The sequence below is a fragment of the Mus caroli genome, chromosome 18 (genome assembly GCF_900094665.2).
Source record: "Mus caroli chromosome 18, CAROLI_EIJ_v1.1, whole genome shotgun sequence".
NCBI lineage: Eukaryota > Metazoa > Chordata > Mammalia > Rodentia > Muridae > Mus > Mus caroli.
Genome location: NC_034587.1, coordinates 11,316,457 through 11,334,606, shown reverse-complemented (window position 1 = coordinate 11,334,606; position 18,150 = coordinate 11,316,457). Strand labels below are relative to the sequence as shown.

Here is an 18,150-nt window from a genome sequence, read left to right as displayed (position 1 = left end):
AGTAATATTATTAAACAAAAAAGAATCAAGAAAATAAATCCTACCAATAGAAAGACAAAAAGGAGTCTGTTGTAATAACAAAGATCACAAAAAATGAGGAAACTTCAATATTTAAAATACAAATGCACCAAACTGAAGCAGTTGAGTCTAGAGAAACCTGAATTTTATGTGTTTTGGGCTAGCTTTTCCTAAAAATGCACTTGGCAACCTTAGATCATTAACTAGCACATACTATGCATACATACCCCGATCTTAACAATGAACCCAAACCGTTAGCAACTTACACACATGAATCTAGAAACAACCACCAGAGTTTATCACAGGTAACAAAACTACAGAGCCTAAAATACATTTAAAAAATTGTAAGTAAATATAAATAAAAAAATAGTTCAACACTTGTAAAATCTCCATTTTCACTGAAAGTGTAGAACTAGATAGATCAAGGAAGGAGATATAGATGAAGGTGGAGCATTTACTCTGAAGGACTATGCCTAGCAACACCACCAAACACTCACAGGATACCAATAAGGAAGACAAAGACTTAAAAAAGCAGTTTAAATCAAGTAAACTTAGCACACATTCAGAGACTATTTTACCCCACAAATTAACTGTAGAGAAAAATTTTAAACATGGACTGTTTAAACTGGGAGTGATGGTCTATAGCTGTAATCCCAGCACTCGGGAAGTTGTACAGAAATGACTGCAAACAGGTCAATCAGTTCTAAGTTCGGGCAGGAAGTGCTGGAGAGATGACTCATAGGTAGGTTAAGAATGCTTGCTACTCTTTCAAAAGGCACTGAGCTCATTAGCGCATCAAGTACTCACATCAGGAGACTCACAATCACCTGTAGCTCTAGCTCCAGGGGATCTAAACTCTGAAACCAATTACACTCATGTACACATATTCATACAGACAAACAAGACAGAGACTCAATTAAAAATAAAAAAAAAAAATCTAAAAACAAATAAAACACGGAGTCCACAGAACAAGCCTTGATACATTTAAAAGTACTGAAATCATAAATGTGTTGAGCCCAACTACAATAGGATGACTGTAGAAATTAATAACAGGAAAAGAGTTGATAAATTTACAAATATATGGATATTAAGAAATACATTCAGAAGCCAACAGGAAACTGGAAAATATACATAGATAAGTAAAAATGAAAATATGAAATAGCAAGATTTGTGGTGTGTAGTCAATGTAATGTTTACAAGAAAATTGATACTTACAAAAGTCAATCTTAAAAAGATCTCAAACCAGAGCCAGGCAGCAGTGGCACACACTTTTAATCCCAGCACTCAAACTACAGAGAGAAACCCTACCTGGACCAATGAATAAACAAACAAACAAACAAACAAAAATCCAAAACCATTAACATCCCATAACCTTGTAACACTGGAAGTAGAGCAAAATAAAAACTAAAACAATTACATGTAAAGAAATATAAAGATTAAAAACAAAGACAAACATAATGTGGAACAGAAAAATAATTGAGAAAAATTAGTAAGGCCAAAAGTTGGCTATTTGAAAAGAATATCAAAATTGAAAAATGTGCAAAGTGCTGTGACACAGGACTAATCTCAGGGCTGGGAGGCAGAGGCAGGAAGATTTCTGTGAGTTTCAGGACAGCCACTGCTACATACCTCTCAAAAACAAACCAAACAACAACAACAAAAACCTGACATACTAACTAGGCAAAAAGACTCAGAAATTACTATGTGGAACGACCAAGGATGCAGTATGAAATTCCAACTTGCCCTTAGCACTCAGTTATACACTCATAGTATGGTCTTATTATTCTTCCCACTGTAACCTCATAGCTGAGTACAGTGGCTGCTCAAAAGGCATTCTGTCTGTTTCTGTGCAAACTGTAGAGGAAGAATCCTAAACAACTGTAAATCAATAAGCCAGGTAAATTTATAAATGAAAGAGACAAATTCATAGAAATATACAAAGTACTAAGCTTTATCATGAAGAAATAGACAATCTGAATAGAAGTCTAAAAAATATAAATAACAAATCAAAAAAGCATTCATATAATAAGCCTATGTTTAGATGGCTCTATTGGTCAAGTCTACCAAACCCTAGGGGGGAAAAATGCTAATACTTGACATCTTCAAGAAAATAACATTTAACTCATCTTATCAGCTCAGTATCAGCCATATTAAAAACAAGCAGAGATCACAAATTATAAACCCTTTTGAACATACATACCAAATTTTCTGATCAATTATCAGAAACTAAATTTAGTATCATAGCAAAAGTATTATACACAGAACAATAGGACATGATCTTAAAGGTTGGTTCAATAACGGAACAATAAGTAAAATACCCTATCAACAGGAAAAAAAAACCCACAAAAAAAAATTATGAACATCTCACACAGAAGCAGAATAAATTTGACAAAATTCAATGTGCCTTTTAAAAATTGTTATTTTTAATTATGAAGTATGTATGTATACATATATATACACATATGTATGTATACATATACACAATACATACATACATACAAACAATATGGTTGCTCATCTTCCAAAAGTAATTAAAGTCAAAATGGTCGCTACTATTAATTGTCTAGTATGACAACTGCATAATGCTAATGTCAAGCAGCTATGAATGCTTTCCCAATTAAAATCATACCCCGGAAATGATGTAGAACTTACACTAGGCACCCAGAGGCCCCTGATCTGAGGAAATATTTCCTGGAACTACAAATCTCCAACTTTCACACCCAACTCCCACAACACTACAAGAAGGAAGGCCCAAGTGTGGATGCTTCAATCCCACTTAGAAGGTGGAAACAAAATAATCACAGGAGGCAGAGGAAGGGAGGAGTCTGGGTGGGAGAGGAGAGGAGGAGGAAAAAAGGGGGGTCAGGATCAAGTATGGGGGGGGAGACAGGAGAGAAGCCCAGAGGGCCAGAAGAATGAATAGAAATGTGTAGCAGTATGGGGTGGGGGTTGGGGAAAACCACTAGAAAAGTCCCAGACACCAGAGATGTGAGAGGTTCCCAGGACCCAATGGGGACAACATTAGCTGAAATGCCCAACAGTGGGGAGATGGAACCTGAAGAAACCACCTCCAGTAGATAGACATAGCCCCCAGTTGAGGAATGGGGCCACCCACCCATCTCAAAAAAAAAAAAAAATTGACTCAGAATTGTTCTTGTCTAAAGGAAATGCAGGGACAAAAAAACGGAGCAGAGACTGAAGGAAAGGCCATCCAGGGACCTCCCCAAATTGGGATCCATCCCATGCACAGCCACCAAACCCCAACACTATTGCTGATGCCAAAATGTGCTTGCAGACATGAGCCTGGCATGGCTGTCTTCTGAGAGGCTCTACCAGCACCTGACTGAGACAGATGCAGATACTCACAGCCAACCATTGTACTGAGCCTGGGGACCCCTATAGAAGAGTTAGGGGAAGGACTGAAGGAGCTGGCAACATCATAGGAAAAATGACAGTATCAACAAACCAGACCCCTCAGCGCTCCCAAGGACTAAGCCACCAACCAAAGAGCATATATGGGCTGGTCTGTAGCCCCAACTACATATGTAGCAGAGGACTGCCTTCTCTGGCCTCAGTGGGAGGGGATGTAATTGGTCCTGTGGAAACTTGATGCACCAGAGAAGGGGGATGCTAGAGGGGTAAGATGGGAGTAGGTGGACGGAGGAGCACCCTCTTAGAGGTGAGAGGGAAGGGGGATAGGGGTTGGGGAGACTATGGGGGGGACTGGGAAGGGGGAGAACATTTGAAATGTAAATAAATTAAAATACTTATTTTTAAAAAAAAAGAAAAAAGGGTACTACTATCAGTTTCTACCTCATACATAATTGTTTTTTTCTTTTTTTGCTCTGTGAATTTCTGTGTTTCAATGGCAGAGTCTGATCTGGAATGGAAGCTCTTTGATTTTTCAGTATTATCATAATTTGTAAGTAGTTCCTGAAAGAATAGCAAATCTATAAGAATCTAGATGTAGAAAGATTCTAACTCAAATTCTATAATTCAAAATACCTGACTGGTAGCTTTTTTAAAATCTCTTCTCAACCTAGAGTTAGGAAAAATGAGGTAGACAGCCTACTCTTTCAAAAGCTGACTAGGAACACAAAACCTTACTAAGCAAACAAAATATTTCCCTTTAGCATCCATAAGAAACAAAAGTTACATACAAAACTAGCTTAGTTACATTTTCCTACTGAGTTCAATAAACATGTATATGCCTAAATTGTATTTTTCTCTAGGTACCATGGGCCAAAACTCTCTCATTTTCGCATAATAATTCCCATACTGAGTTTAAACCTACTTATATTGCCCTCTTCTCATTCCCTAAATTTATTGTAAATAAAGTAAAAGACTAGGGTTTTTTTTTCTTTTTTTTTTCTTTTTTGGTTTTTCAAGACAGGGTTTCTCTGTGTAGCCCTGGCTGGCCTCGAACTCAGAAATCCGCCTGCCTCTGCCTCCCAAGTGCTGGGATTAAAGGTGTGCACCACCACTGCCCAGCAAAAGACTAGGTTTTAATCACCCTTCATTGATCAAAACAGAGATTGATTTGCTAGAGCAGGTTTTTATTTCTCTTTAAATTTCACCACTAAAATCAGACACATAAGACTCCAAGTGATTATTACTTTGCATATTTGGTGTTAGTTTTATGAATGCATTGATTATTTTTCTAAAATGACAGAAAAATTAAACTCAAAGCAATCTATGGAAATTCAGGAAATCTATCGGATTTCCAAGGGAAAAATGTTTTCTACTTTATTTACAGTTGTATTCATAGTATTTAGCACAGAAACCAGCGCATGTTGCAATTATCAGTACATAACTAAGTATACCACTGGGTATGTTATCTATCTCTCTCTAAAAATCATAATGTATAACATAACCTAAATGTAAAAACATCTACTTGAGGAAATAATAAAGGATAATAAACAAGCGACATAAATGGACAATAAGTGAATTATTAAATAATAAACATACTGCCATTAAATATTAAATGTTTGGCTCCTGAAATGTCTTAGTAGATAAATGAGCTTGCCACCAAGCCTGAGAACCTAAGGCACCAGTTCTCAACTAGTGGGAGAAGACCCTCCCACCACGGTCACATATCAGATAGCCTGAATTCATAACAGTAGCAAAATAAGTTACGAAGAAGCAATGAAATAATTTTATTGTTGGGGTCAGCACAACATTAGGAACTGTATTAATGGGTCACAGTGTTAGGAAGGTTGAAAGCCACTGTGTTAAGGGATAAAATTCAGTCTTGTGTGGCTAGTCAAATCATCTACCTAGCCCCTGGGTTTGAGATAGGACCTTACTGCATTGTAGGCCATGCTGGCCTCAACCCTGAGGCCATCCTCCTAGCTCAGCCTCCTCACTAGAAGTATAGGCACCAACATGGCCTTAAACTCCTGAGTGTTCTAATACAGGAATTGTGCACCCTCAAACCTGGCTGGATATAAGTATTTTTAAAAATAAGATCTATTTAAAGGAAACTCTGAAAGAAGTTAAGTAGTCAAAAGAATTTATCTTGGTAAATTAAGAACTGAGACACATTCTTGAGGAACTAACTGTTAATAAGTGCATGCGGGGCTGGAGAGATGGCTCAGCGGTTAAGAGCACTGACTGCTCTTCCAAAGGTCCTGAGTTCAATTCCCAGCTCACAACCATCTGTAATGAAATCTGATGCCCTCTTCTGGTGTGTCTGTAGACAGCTACAGTGTACTCATATAAATAAAATAAATCTTAAAAAAGTAAGTGCATGTGAACTGTATAGAATTTATAACCTATAGTAAGTCAATGTCATTTCATTCTATTGGCTCTTCTGCTACATACCAGTAGAAATTTCCCCAAGCAACTCTTCAGGTACCTCTCATGTTCTTCTACCACTAACAAGTCCTTTAAAAGTTTGTCCTCTCTTTATAGACCTTCTTCAGTAATATACTGTACACATTTATACTAAAATAAATCTGTATTTAAATCCCCTTTGACTTATATAAGTTACTTGTCTGGCATTGATTGGGCAATCATCTATCCTTACAGAGTTCTTTTCCTATTTGCTACCTGTCCGTTATGAGGACAGAATAAAAGCAATAATACTAATAATAAAAGTGACCATGGCAAGCCCTCAGTAAAATAACTTGCTACAACTTACCAGCAAGCTTATCACCTTGACAATGTTTTCTACCTTAAATACTTTTTTTGACTCTCTGAAAAAACTTCAATGATGCTGGGTGGCATGTCTTTAATCTCAGCACTCTGGAGGAAGAGGCAGGTGGCTCTCTTAGAGTTAGGCCACCCTGGTCTACTGAGTGAATTCCAGGACAACCAGGGCTACACAAAGAAACCCAAGGGGAGGGCAGGGCACACATTTCATTGACTAGACAAGAATGTACATTGTAGACAATCAGCAAGTAATTTCATTCAAATACATTCACCACGACTTTATAAGACTGTAGACAGGATAGTAACGTGATAGTAAACTGTCAAATATACAATGATATACTGATTTTACCAGTAGAGGTACCTTGTGTACCATACAACACTGAGAGAGTTTTGTGAAATGTGCGTAACATAATCTGCTCAGGATGTCCGTAACCAAATACAGCATTAGCTCTGAGTCTTAATTAGCGTTCCTACTCCTATGATGAAACACCATGACCAAAGCAACAAAGGGAGGAAAGGGTTTATTTCCCTCCAAATTCCAAACAACAGTTCATTATAAAAAGCAGGGCAGGAACCTGGATGGACAGAAGCTGATGGAGAAGCCAGAGGAGTGCTGCTTACTAGCTTGCTCTCCAAGGCTTGTTCAGCCTGCCTTCTTATAGAACCCAGGACCACCAGGCCAGGAATAGCACCACCCACCATAGGCTGGGCCCTCTCACATAATCATTAATTAAGAAAATGCCATACAGGCTTGTCTAAAAGCCTGATTTTATGGAAGCATTTTCTCAATTGAGGCTTCCTCCTCTCTGATAACTTTAGTTTGCGTCAAGTTGACAAAAAACTAGCCTACACACACCGCCCCCACCACCAAAAAAGACCCTCTGTCCTTTTGCTAGAGGATATTAAAGAAATCTTTTTAATTAATGTTTCCATTTTTGTGTAGCCCTGGCTGTCCTAGAGCTCTCTAAACTAGGCTGGCCTCACACTCACAGAGATCTGCCTGCCTCTGCGTCCCAAGTGCTGGGATTAAGAGTGTGCCACCACTGCCAGGCTTAATAAAGATTTTCTTGGCAGAATTTGGTAGCACCACCAATATGTCCAATTTCCACTTTCTGCTTAGAAAAATTAATGGAAGACAAATTCAAGATATTTTTCAATTAAGGAACAAGTGACAACAGTAAAATATTCACATTATGTAAATTATCAAAAAGCAAAACTTTTATGCAAATCATAAAACAGTCCAACAGAGTAATAAGCCTCCAAAGAAAAAGCAAACAAGAAGGGCTGGAGAGACGGCTCATTGGTTAAGAGCCCTGGCTGCTCCTCCAGAGGACCCAAGTTCAATCCCCAGCACCCACATGACAGCTCACAACTGTCCATAACTACAGTTTCAGGGGATCTGACACCCTCACACCAATGCACATGAAATAATTAACAGCAAAAAGTGTCTTTTTCTCAGCGCACAGGCGGATCTCTGTGAATGTGAGGCAAGCCTGGTCCACAAGGGCAGTTCCTGGCACAGAGAAACCTGTCTGGAATCCCCCTCCCCTCTCCAGCCCCCAAAGGCAACTAAAGACTCATTAACACTGGCATATCACTTCAAATACAACAGTTGCACAACTCAGATTTGTCAACCTGGGCACTTGTTCCCTACCAAAGGATTCTTTTAACTTAAAATTACATTTATTGAACACTTAAGATGGTATAGAACGATTTGACCAGATGCAGTTGCACATACAAGTAAGCAATCCTAGCTCTTGTTAGGTGACAAGAATTTAAGGAAATCCACCCCTACACAAGGGAGTTCAAAGACAGCCTAGGCTACAGGAGATCGCGTCTCAAAAGAAAAACAAAACAAAATGGAACTAAAAGCTTCTGTTGTAAATTTACTTTAACTTGCTTAAATTAAAAACCTCTTTGCCTGAAGTTTCAAAAACTTTCTTTTTAAAAAGAAGGCATCTTTTTTAGTGGTACTTTCTCCACATGAAAATTAACTCTAGAGAGTTCCTATGCCCCCATCTAGATGCCAGCCAATGCCTCCAAGGCGGTCCTGAGAGTGCCTCTTCCACGTCGTGACTGTATCTTGGGTGAAAGGACCGTTTCCTTAAATACGAAATGCAGTAATCAACCTAGAGGTTATATTAATGGTGAGGCCAAATCACTGCCCGCAGACTCGCTGCAAAGTCAGGACTAGGAAGGGCTCTTGGCTCAAGTTCCTTAGAGTTACGGGGGTGGGGCATGGGGGGGATGCTATGTCCCCGAGTCACCTCAGGCGAGCAGGGGTATTTCACATACCTGGAGGAAGCTGCAAATTAGCCGGTAGTTGGATTGTCGTGGTGCCGGGCGTTTTCACGGTGACTATCTGAGGAGCGGGCAGCCTAGGGCTGCCGAGTTTAGGAAGGGCAGTGACAGGAACCACTTTGGTCACTAGAGTCCCCACTGGGGCTGGCAAGGGCTGGGGCGCCACAGACTCCACGCAGACACTGACAGGAGCCTTAGTCACAGGGCCCAGGGCCACCGGAGTGCCCTCCACCCGCACGGGCAGCGCGGCGACCGGAGCCATGGTCACGGCCCCCGACGCGCTCGAGACTACAGGAGCAGCGGCGCCGGCCGGCTCCGTAAGGCCCGCCGGCATGCCCTCCGAGGCTCAGCGGCAGCGACGCTGCCCTTCCCAGAACTGAAGCGAGGCGAGCCGGGGCGAGCGGCAGGAGACTCGGGTGCAGTCCGGGCGCCGCAGCATCGCGGAGCACACGCGCGCTCCGGGCCCGGCTGGCGGCGACACCGCCGGGCACTCCCTCAGCGGCGCTCACACGTGCGCGCTCAGCCCGGGTCCCGCGGCAGAAGCGCCCGGACTGGCAGCTCCCTCAGGGCGTCACTTCAGTTCCCACCCGGGGAGCTTTAACTCGGAGCTTCCCCGCCAGAAATTCAAACTCCTACAGACCCGCAGAGTCCACAAGCGACCCACTCGCGCTCCGCACAAACCCCGGCGCGGCTCAGCCAGCCATGTTTATATAGCCACGCGGAGCCCTTGCGCACGCGCCCTGGCGGCCCCCGCCGCCCGGGGCTTCCCTGAAGTTCGACCTTCTGATTGGCCAGCGAGAGGAATCGCGCTAGTGACGTCACGCGGGGCGGCTCCGGAGTAGCTCCGAGTCTTCAGCAGAATCAGAAGCTCAGAGGCGCAGGTTCCCGGAAAGTTATCACGTGCGAGCGGCTAGCAGCACCGGGCGACCTGCGACAGGGCGCGCCTTGCTTGCTTGCTTGCTTGCTCCGCTGGCTTGCCCCGGCCTAAGCGCCTCAGAACGCCTCCACTCGCCTCTCCTAGGATGTTATACATTAAGAAAAAAGTGCGGAGAACTGATTCTTGACAAGGTGGAATTCAGTAACTCTCGCTTTGGGTTTGTCTGGTTTCCGGGTGTTTTGGGTTTTTTGTTTTTGTTGCTGTTTCTCCCTCCCCCCCCCCCCAGCGTCACTGGAAAGCCTGGCAAAAATTTTCATAACAGTAGACACTGGGAAAATCAGAATAGTGTATACGTTTATAGTTCCTAAAGTATTATTTTAGACTTTAAATAACTAAAACAAACTGGAATTTTTTTTTATTCCTCCTTACTGTTTTATATGTCTCTGTCCGCTTTTAGCTTACTTGTTTTTACTGAATTTTGTTTAGACAGGGTCTCACTATTTAGCCCTAGCTGGCCTTGAACTCAGAGAGCGCCTTATTCTGCCTCCCTAGGACTAGGAATAAAGGCTCGCCCCGCCACACCTCCACACTTCCACACCTAGATATTTTCATTTTACCCTGTAGTTTAGAATGATCTGGAACTCCTCCTGACTTGAAAATGTGGTAACCCCGCCTCGGCTTCTTCCTGCCTGCTGAGCATTTCGTAGCATATTTAAATTGTTAACCTGTTTACATGTCATCTTCCGGAAAACTAGGACGGGTCTTTTGATTCTTAATCTTCAAACTCCAGCTCTAAAATCTTTTTTGGGGGGTGGGGGGCGGGAGGCTGGGAGGGAGAATCCGGAGACCAGGTTTCTTGCTGGCTTTCCTGGAACTTATTCTCCTCTCCTCTCCCCTCCCTTCCACTCCCCTCCCCTCTTCCCTCTCTTCCTGAGTTGCTATACAGAAAGTTCCAGGCCAGCCAGGGTTACATAGCAAGACCCTCTTAAATAAACAAACAAAAATCATACATTAAATATTAATGTTAAGGCCGGGTGTGGTGGCGCACGCCTTTAATCCCAGCACTCAGGATGCAGAGGCAGGCGAATTTCTGAGTTTGAGGCCAGCCTGGTCTACAAAGTGAGTTCCAGGACAGCCAGGACTATACAGAGAAACCCTGTCTCAGGAAACAAAAACAAAAAAACAAAAAACCTAAATATTAATATTAAAATAATTAGGACTCCGTAGTAAGCACACCTACTGTTATTTCAGAGGGCCTGAATTCAATTCCCAGCAAGCACACCAAACAGCTCCAGATCTGACAACCTGTCCACTGTGGGCACCAGAACTCTTGTGCACATGCCCACACAGAGACACATACATGTAATAAAAAAATAATAAAATAGAAAAAATAAAATAATCACCAAAGCTTAACGTCCGCAAAAATTTAAAAACAAACAAAAATATACTTTTAAAAGAGTTCTGAGAGAATCCCTTTGCCTCTCCTGTCATACAATGTAAGGTTACAATAAAAAGATGACAGTCTAGGAAGCCACCCTTATCAGACATCAATTCTGTCTTTTTTTTTTTTTTTTGGACTGCCCACCAGACTTCCTATCACAGTTGGATAGGTTTCTATCACAATTATTTATTGGGGGTTGGGAAATGCATACCACAGTGTGTGTGCAACCATGTGGGTCCTGGTATTAAACTCAAGTCTTTAGTAAACACCTTTACTAGCTAAACCATTGCACTGATGTAGAGTAGTATTGTGTTGTAGCTTCCCAAATAACCGTCAGTCTCATTTCAGTTTTTAGTCTTCTCCATCTCTGTAAACCATCTGGATGTTCCTCACTTGATATAGGAATCTCCATAAGTGCTTCTTCCGCTGTCTGTCTCACATACCTCATCAGTCCAGGTGAAAGCTCTGTTCATGCTGGGTGAGACAGTGAACAGAGGCAGGAGGATGGGAAGCTCATGACCAGCTTTGCCAGTCCTTGCCTCAAAATAAACTAAACTTATCTGCGGTTCAGTTCACTTTCAACTCTCTCCATCTCCCACCCCAGTCTACAGTTTTCTAGATCACATTGATGCTGACTCCCCCAACCGAAGGATCTTACACTGTCTGGCAGAATTCCTTGGGCATAAATATATTTAATAAATATTTGGTAAGAGATTGGATTGAATAAAGCCAAGTAACATTTAAGCAAAGCAAAAACAGTGTTGGCAATTTAAATTTTAGCCCTGTTCATCAAAAGCTGAGTAGATGAATTAGCCTTGATTTTTCTCCCAGCATAACCACCACACCCAGCTTTTCTTTTCCTCTTTCTTGTTTTCTTCCTTCCTTCCTTTCTTTCTATTTTTTTCCTCACCTTTGGTGAAAGTCTTAGCCTCATGCTAGGCTAAGGAAAAGCCAAGCCCACAAACACTGGCAGCACATACTTTGTAGACCATGGCTTTTTTTTTTTTAATTATATTTCAACTACTGAGCTGGATGGTTTTGTGTCAGCTTGACATAGGCTGGAGTTATCTAAAAGGAAGGAGCCTCAATTGAGAAAATGTCTCCATAAGCTGCAGCTATAGAGCATTTCTTAATTAGTGATTGATGGGGATGGTGGTGATGGGTGTCCAGCCCATTGTGGTTAGTGCCATCCTTGGGCTTATGCTTGAGTTCTAAAAGAAAATTGGCTGAGCAAGCCATGAGGAGCAAGACCTCATGTATCTTGGATGTCACTCGGATGTTTATTCTCCTTTAACGTTTTCTCCTTGACTTTATTGAGATGTTTCTTTCTGTCTTCTTTCAACTCCTTGATTTCTTTGTGAAGGCTTATGACTGTTCTTTTAATTTCTTTGTCCTGGAGTTCATCTAGGTAATTCTCATTGGCAAAAAGTTCTATAGGACTGGTAGGTTTGGGGAGAAGATACTGCCTTGATCTGTCATATTGTTGGTATTCCTGTGATGAGATAGGAGCATGTGGACTTTCTTTGTTGGTTTTAAGTTAATTGTGGATAGAACAGTGTTGGGGAAAAGAGAAGTAGGGGCAGGTTGGGTGGAAAGAGGTTGGACGTAGCTTGGGTGGAATGCAGTCAGGTGGGCAGACAGGACTGGGCTGGTATACAGGATGTACTTCCTGTTTCAAGCTGGGCATATGGGTGCTGATAGGCCTGAGTGAAAAGGTTATATGTGGTGTGAGAGAATCCTGTGGTATGGCAGATACTCGCCTAACACTGGAGTTCCTCTGCAGTGAAGGCAGGGAAGTTCAGACTAAGCTTGTACAATTGTGGACCCAGGATAGATATTGTAAATTATGAGAAAAAAATGGATAAAAAGGTCAGGATTAGCCACAAGACTAGACCCTGGAGAAGGTTGTGGGAAGTCTACATATGCAGTGGAATGGTAGCGGCAGTGCAAAGTTCCTGAGGGTAGATGAAGGTATGACAGGTCCAGGGAGACGCCTAACTGTTGGCTCAGGTGAAGGAGAACGTGGTAGGACTAAGCAAGGACAGAGATTTGGGACCCTGCAGAAGAAGCCTGCAGGCCACTACTACAAGGTACAGGTGGCCAAACTAGGCATGCGCATTCTTACACATTTCTTTCTACAATTTGCTTTATCATTTATCTAATGATGGGAAATTTCATTCTCTTATTCCCCAAAATATACTCCTCTGTACCTAGCATTAGTAGCCACTGGCCTGGATTTGGAATTCAATAGTGCTGGAGTTACATTTCTGTAAAAACTGAAGCAGGATGCTTGGGAATAAAATGATGCATTTGTGAAAAGGACAATGGAAAATGTCCTTTGACATGCTAAATATGAAAAGAACAAAGGAAAAAAAATCAGTTGATTTTATTATGATTATCTGTTAATATTTGTAAACATACTGTCTTAGGGTTTCTGTTGTATGTAGAGATACCATGACTACATCAGCTCTTATAAAGAAAAACATTTATTTGGGATGGGCCTATAGTTCAGAGGTTTAGTCCATTATCATCATAGTAAGAAGCATGGTGGCACACAGGCAGACATGGTGCTGGAGAGGTAGCTGAGAGTTCTACATCTGGATCCACAGGCAGCAGAAGGAGAGAGACACTGGACCTGTCTTGAGCTTTTGAGACCTCAAAGCCCATGCCCTAGTTACACACTTCCTCTAACAAGGCTACACCTCCTAATACCTCCTAATAACGCCACACCCTGTTGACATTCAAACACATGAGCCCATGGGGGTTATTCCTATTCAAACCACCACACTAATGACACTGAAGCATACTTCTTCTGTTTGTATTCGTATGTGTTGAGTGCACATGTAAGTGGTACAGATGCCTTATGCCTTTGAAATAATGCACATGTCATTAAATGTTCAGATATCCTGAATAAAATAAAACTGTGAACAAATGCAAAATTATTTTCAGTAATTCACTATTAGGGACATAAAAAAAGAATACAGATTAAACTGGGTAAATCCAAAGGCTAAAGTTAAAATTACTGAAAGAACAAACTAAATTATTCTTATTGTTCATTTGAACTTCCAAGCACCTAGAATATTTTCTGGAAATCAATCAAAGTTTACTGTTCTGAGACTGGTGAGATGCTTGGCTCATCATCAAATAAAGATGCTTGCCACACAAGCCTGAACACAAACATGAACCCACACAAAGCAAGAAGCAAACCAACTTCACATAGTTTTTCTGCCTTTTAATGTGTATCATGGCTCATATGCCCCTACCTCTATCATATACACAAACACTATAACAACAATTAATAACAAAATTTTAAAGTTTAAAAGGGAATTAAGACAAATTAAACATGAAGTCTGCCTGAGAAAATCTTCCTGAAGCTAAGCTTCGATTGCATTTATCAGCATATGTCTTCACAGGAGATACTTGGAACCTGGTGCATGGTGGTTTTTCATCAATTCATTTAAATACCTTCTCCAACAAAGCACTCGTACAACATGATGTTCTGTCATTTTTCCTTTAGAAAGGAATATGGCCTAAACATTTTTAAAAGGGTTAAATGCGTAGCCCACTTCCTTGTTTTCCTTTTTTTATTTTTTATGAGACAGGATTTTACTGTGTAACCCTGACTGGCTTCAAACTCAAAATCATCTTCGCTCAATTTCCCAAGTGCTACAATTATAGGTGAATGCCACTAGGCCAAGATATCACTTCCATTTTTATGCCTCCATTAATGGTTTATTACTCTCAATCACTAAAGCTGTTTATTATTTAAAATGTAATCTTTAAAGATTTTTTTATTAAAGTCTTTTATATATATATATTTTAAAGATTTATTTATTTATTTATTTATTTATTTATTTATTTATTATATGTAAGTATACTGTCTTCAGACATTCCAGAAGAGGGCGTCAGATCTCATTATGGATGGTTGCAAGCCACCATGTGGTTGCTGGAATTCGAACTCAGAACCTTTGGAAGAACAGTCAGTGCTCTTACCCACTGAGCCATCCCGCCAGCTCTCTTTTAAAGATTTATTTCTATTTCTATATGTTGAATCTGTCTATTTGTGTGTATGCCACACGTGTGCATATGCCTGCAGGGGCCAGAAGACATTGAATTCCCTGGAGGTGGAGTTCAGGCCGTTGCCAGCTGCTCAGTATGGTAAAACAGAACTGGATTCTTCTAGAAGACCAACACACACTCTTACCTCCTTAGCCATCTATGCAGCCACAGATAATACCTCTTAAAGAATGAACAGAAATTGGGAAGCATGGTAATACATGCCTTTAATCCCAGCAGACAGAGACAGAGAGATTTCTGAATTTGAGGCTAGCCTGGTCTGCAGAGTGGATGTACATTTTCCCCAGTCTGTTCATAGCTCCTGTGCTGCTTTGAAGCTGGGCAACAACAGGTCCCCTAGAATTAGAGTGACAGACGGTTGTGAGGCAGCATGAAGTGAGATGTAGCATCTAGAATGCAGAGAGCAGCTCTGATGTTAGCCTTCCTCCCAGCTAAGCCCTGAAACGATATGTAGCACTGTATGGTAATAGACGGAGTCCTCAAAATTCTCATTTCTAGCTTTGAATTCAAATGGAGATACATACAAATCACAAGGCAACAATCCTCAGAAGTCTCATGTCCAGCCTCAGCCCTTTGTGAGAACACCCGCTTGTTACCTAACTGTAGAGTAGATGCTCATAACCATCTCTTCAGGGCGCTCCTCCCACTTCAATTGGTACAATGTCTTGTGTACCTCAGGCTAGCCTGCATTAGCTAAGCTGAAGATGATCTTAAACTTCTGCTCTTCCTGCCCCACCCTCTAAATGTTGGGTGTTGGAATTGCTTTTTTAAAAGAATAAATTGGTTATATTAAAAACATTTGTGTGTGTGTGTGTGTGTGTGTGTGTGTTGTGTGTGATCAGCTTTCCTTAGAGGCAGGAAGGCGGTATAGGATCCTGTGAAGCAAAAGTTGAACTGCTTGATATAGGTCCTGAGAACTAAACTCAGGTCCTCTGGAAGGAGGAGCAAGTGCTCTTAAGCATTGAGCTATCTCAATATCTCAGATCAGTCAGGAGATGGAATTTTAATAAAAAAATAACTATTAGTAGCTTGGCACCTATAACCTCAGCACTCTGAAAGTGGAATTCAATCCTCAGCTGTCTACAGTAAAGCTCAAGACTAGGCTGGGCTGCAGGAAGTCCTGTCTGGAGAAAAATGTTACCTAGTAGCAAATGGTTAACTGTTAAAAAGAATGAATTCTTCAAAGTGTCTGTATGTAACAGGTGAACAGCACCAAAAACTACTGCTATACTTTGAGCACATTCATCCAAAGCCACTCTTTGGGAATATACCCCTGGATGCAAGTGTCGAAAAGTGGGATGAGGAAGTAAGGGGTCCCGCAGGAATGGACTCGTGCCATGTTAGGAACGCGTTATCTAGTATGAGGGGTCTTGTTTGTCTGTCTGTTTTATCTTGGTTTGCATTTGTTTTGTTATTGATGTGTAGTTAAGAACATGTAAGCAACACGGGACATTGATGGGTTTTTTTTTGTTTTGTTTTTTTGTTTTGTTTTGTTTGGTTTGGTTTGGTTTGGTTTTTCGAGACAGGGTTTCTCTGTGTAGTCCTGGCTGTCTGGAACTCACTCTGTAGACCAGGCTGGCCTTGAACTCAGAAATCTGCCTGCCTCTGCCTCCCAAGTGCTGGGATTAAAGGCGTGCGCCACCACCGCCCGGCTACATTGATGGTCTTTAATCCCAGAATTTGGGAGGCAGAGGCAGGAGGATCTCTGAGTTCAAGATCAGCCTGGCCTGCACACTGAATTCCAGGACAACCAAGAATACACAGAAAAATCCTGTCTGGAAAACCTAAAAAGAAAACAAACAAACAAGCAAACACATGTAAGCCTCACCCTTCCTGGGATTAGAGGTGTGAACCACCAACTGTGCCTTGACTTAGTCCTTGTGCTACAGAATATAAAATGGCATCAGTGTCCAGAGTGAGATCCAGACCCCTCGAAAGAGAGGTTGACAGTGCAAAAAGATATGCCACAGGCATGGAATGATGTATATAGATAAATATTTATGAAAGGGGTAGGGAGTGCACATTCCCTAAGAATATAACTTGTATCTCCGCACTAAATAATGATGGAGGGCTGGAATCCAGAAACAGTACTTACCTGTGGCTATAGCTCTGCACTATCACTCAGCGCCCTCTATTGACAAAGCTTAGCATTTCACCAGCTAACAACAGAAAGGCTTTCTCAAATCTTGGCCCTGCTCCTCCATCACAGAAGAGGGCACAGGGAAGCAGGCTTGTAGTAGAGTCCAGAAGTTCATAACTAGCCCATGTGTTACCAATATTGTATACCTCAAATGCTTTTAGTTAGCAAATATGTTTTCAAAGAATAGTGAAAACAGCACTGTCTCACATTTGTTGCAAACATCTTTAAGCCTGGCATAACAACAGCTGGATCCTTACCTTGGCATTCCTTGTGTTTCAATGTTATTTTGGTTCAAATACATGAAGAAAATCTGGCCTTTAGTAGATATGTAGTTGATAATGGAAAGAGTATTTCAATAGACTTCTTATATTATAGTGGATAACCAAAACTTGGCAAGTAGTAGTTTCTTAAAGATGGGTGGCAATACGGAAAATGAAATATCAATCATATTTTTATACTCAGCTATATTACAGTTCTTTGGTTACATCCCTTTCTTGGTTCTTTTGGGCCTCAGCTCATGGTTGTGAAGTTGCTGCCCTCTCATCTCAGTCCCCAGATTGCTGGGACAATGGATGTGCACTGCCACATTCAGCTTCGTTACTGACGGGAGCGTTTACTCAGGCAGAGTTGCACTATAAGATGTAGATTGGGAGAACACTAGTCCACTATCCCAAGCCATACAGTATTCCACTCGTGCCCAAGGTTTCTGTTCAGCAGCTCAGTTACTCAGTAACTCAAAGAAATTTAAATGGAAACTTCCAGAAACAATTGGAAAGTTTTAAACTGTGAACTCTGAACAGCATGATGAAATCTCTCTTCTTCCTGCTCTCCTACCTGGTCTGTGAATCACCACCTTGTCTGGCATGTCCTCACTGTCTATGCTTCCTGTCAATTAGTCACTTAGCCATCTCTGTTACCAAGTGAACTGGAGGCAGTGGCACAGTTTTTGTGTTGAAATAACCTGAATGTTGTAGCCTAACGGACACCCCCAGCCTGAATCACTCTGTCCACCTCAGCTAACTGCATATTTTATCATTTCATCACAAGAAAGGTAAATGTTGCAGGCGTTATAAGAGGTGCTGGTTGCTTTAGTTACTCTCCTTACTGCTGTGGCTATGCACTTGACAGAAACCACTTGAAGGA

The 18,150-nt window shown here is 41.4% G+C and overlaps 1 protein-coding gene across 1 annotated transcript in view; it reads right to left on the bottom strand.

Annotated features, from left to right (window-relative positions):
- Positions 1–9,156, bottom strand: part of Taf4b (TATA-box binding protein associated factor 4b) — a 118,999-nt gene extending 109,843 nt beyond the window's left edge. Inside the window, exon 1 of the mRNA XM_021150590.2 lies at positions 8,467–9,156. Coding sequence (XP_021006249.1) covers positions 8,467–8,806 — 340 coding nt within the window. The 5' untranslated portion in view covers positions 8,807–9,156. The remainder of the gene's footprint in view (positions 1–8,466) is intronic.
- Positions 9,157–18,150: the final 8,994 nt, after the last annotated feature.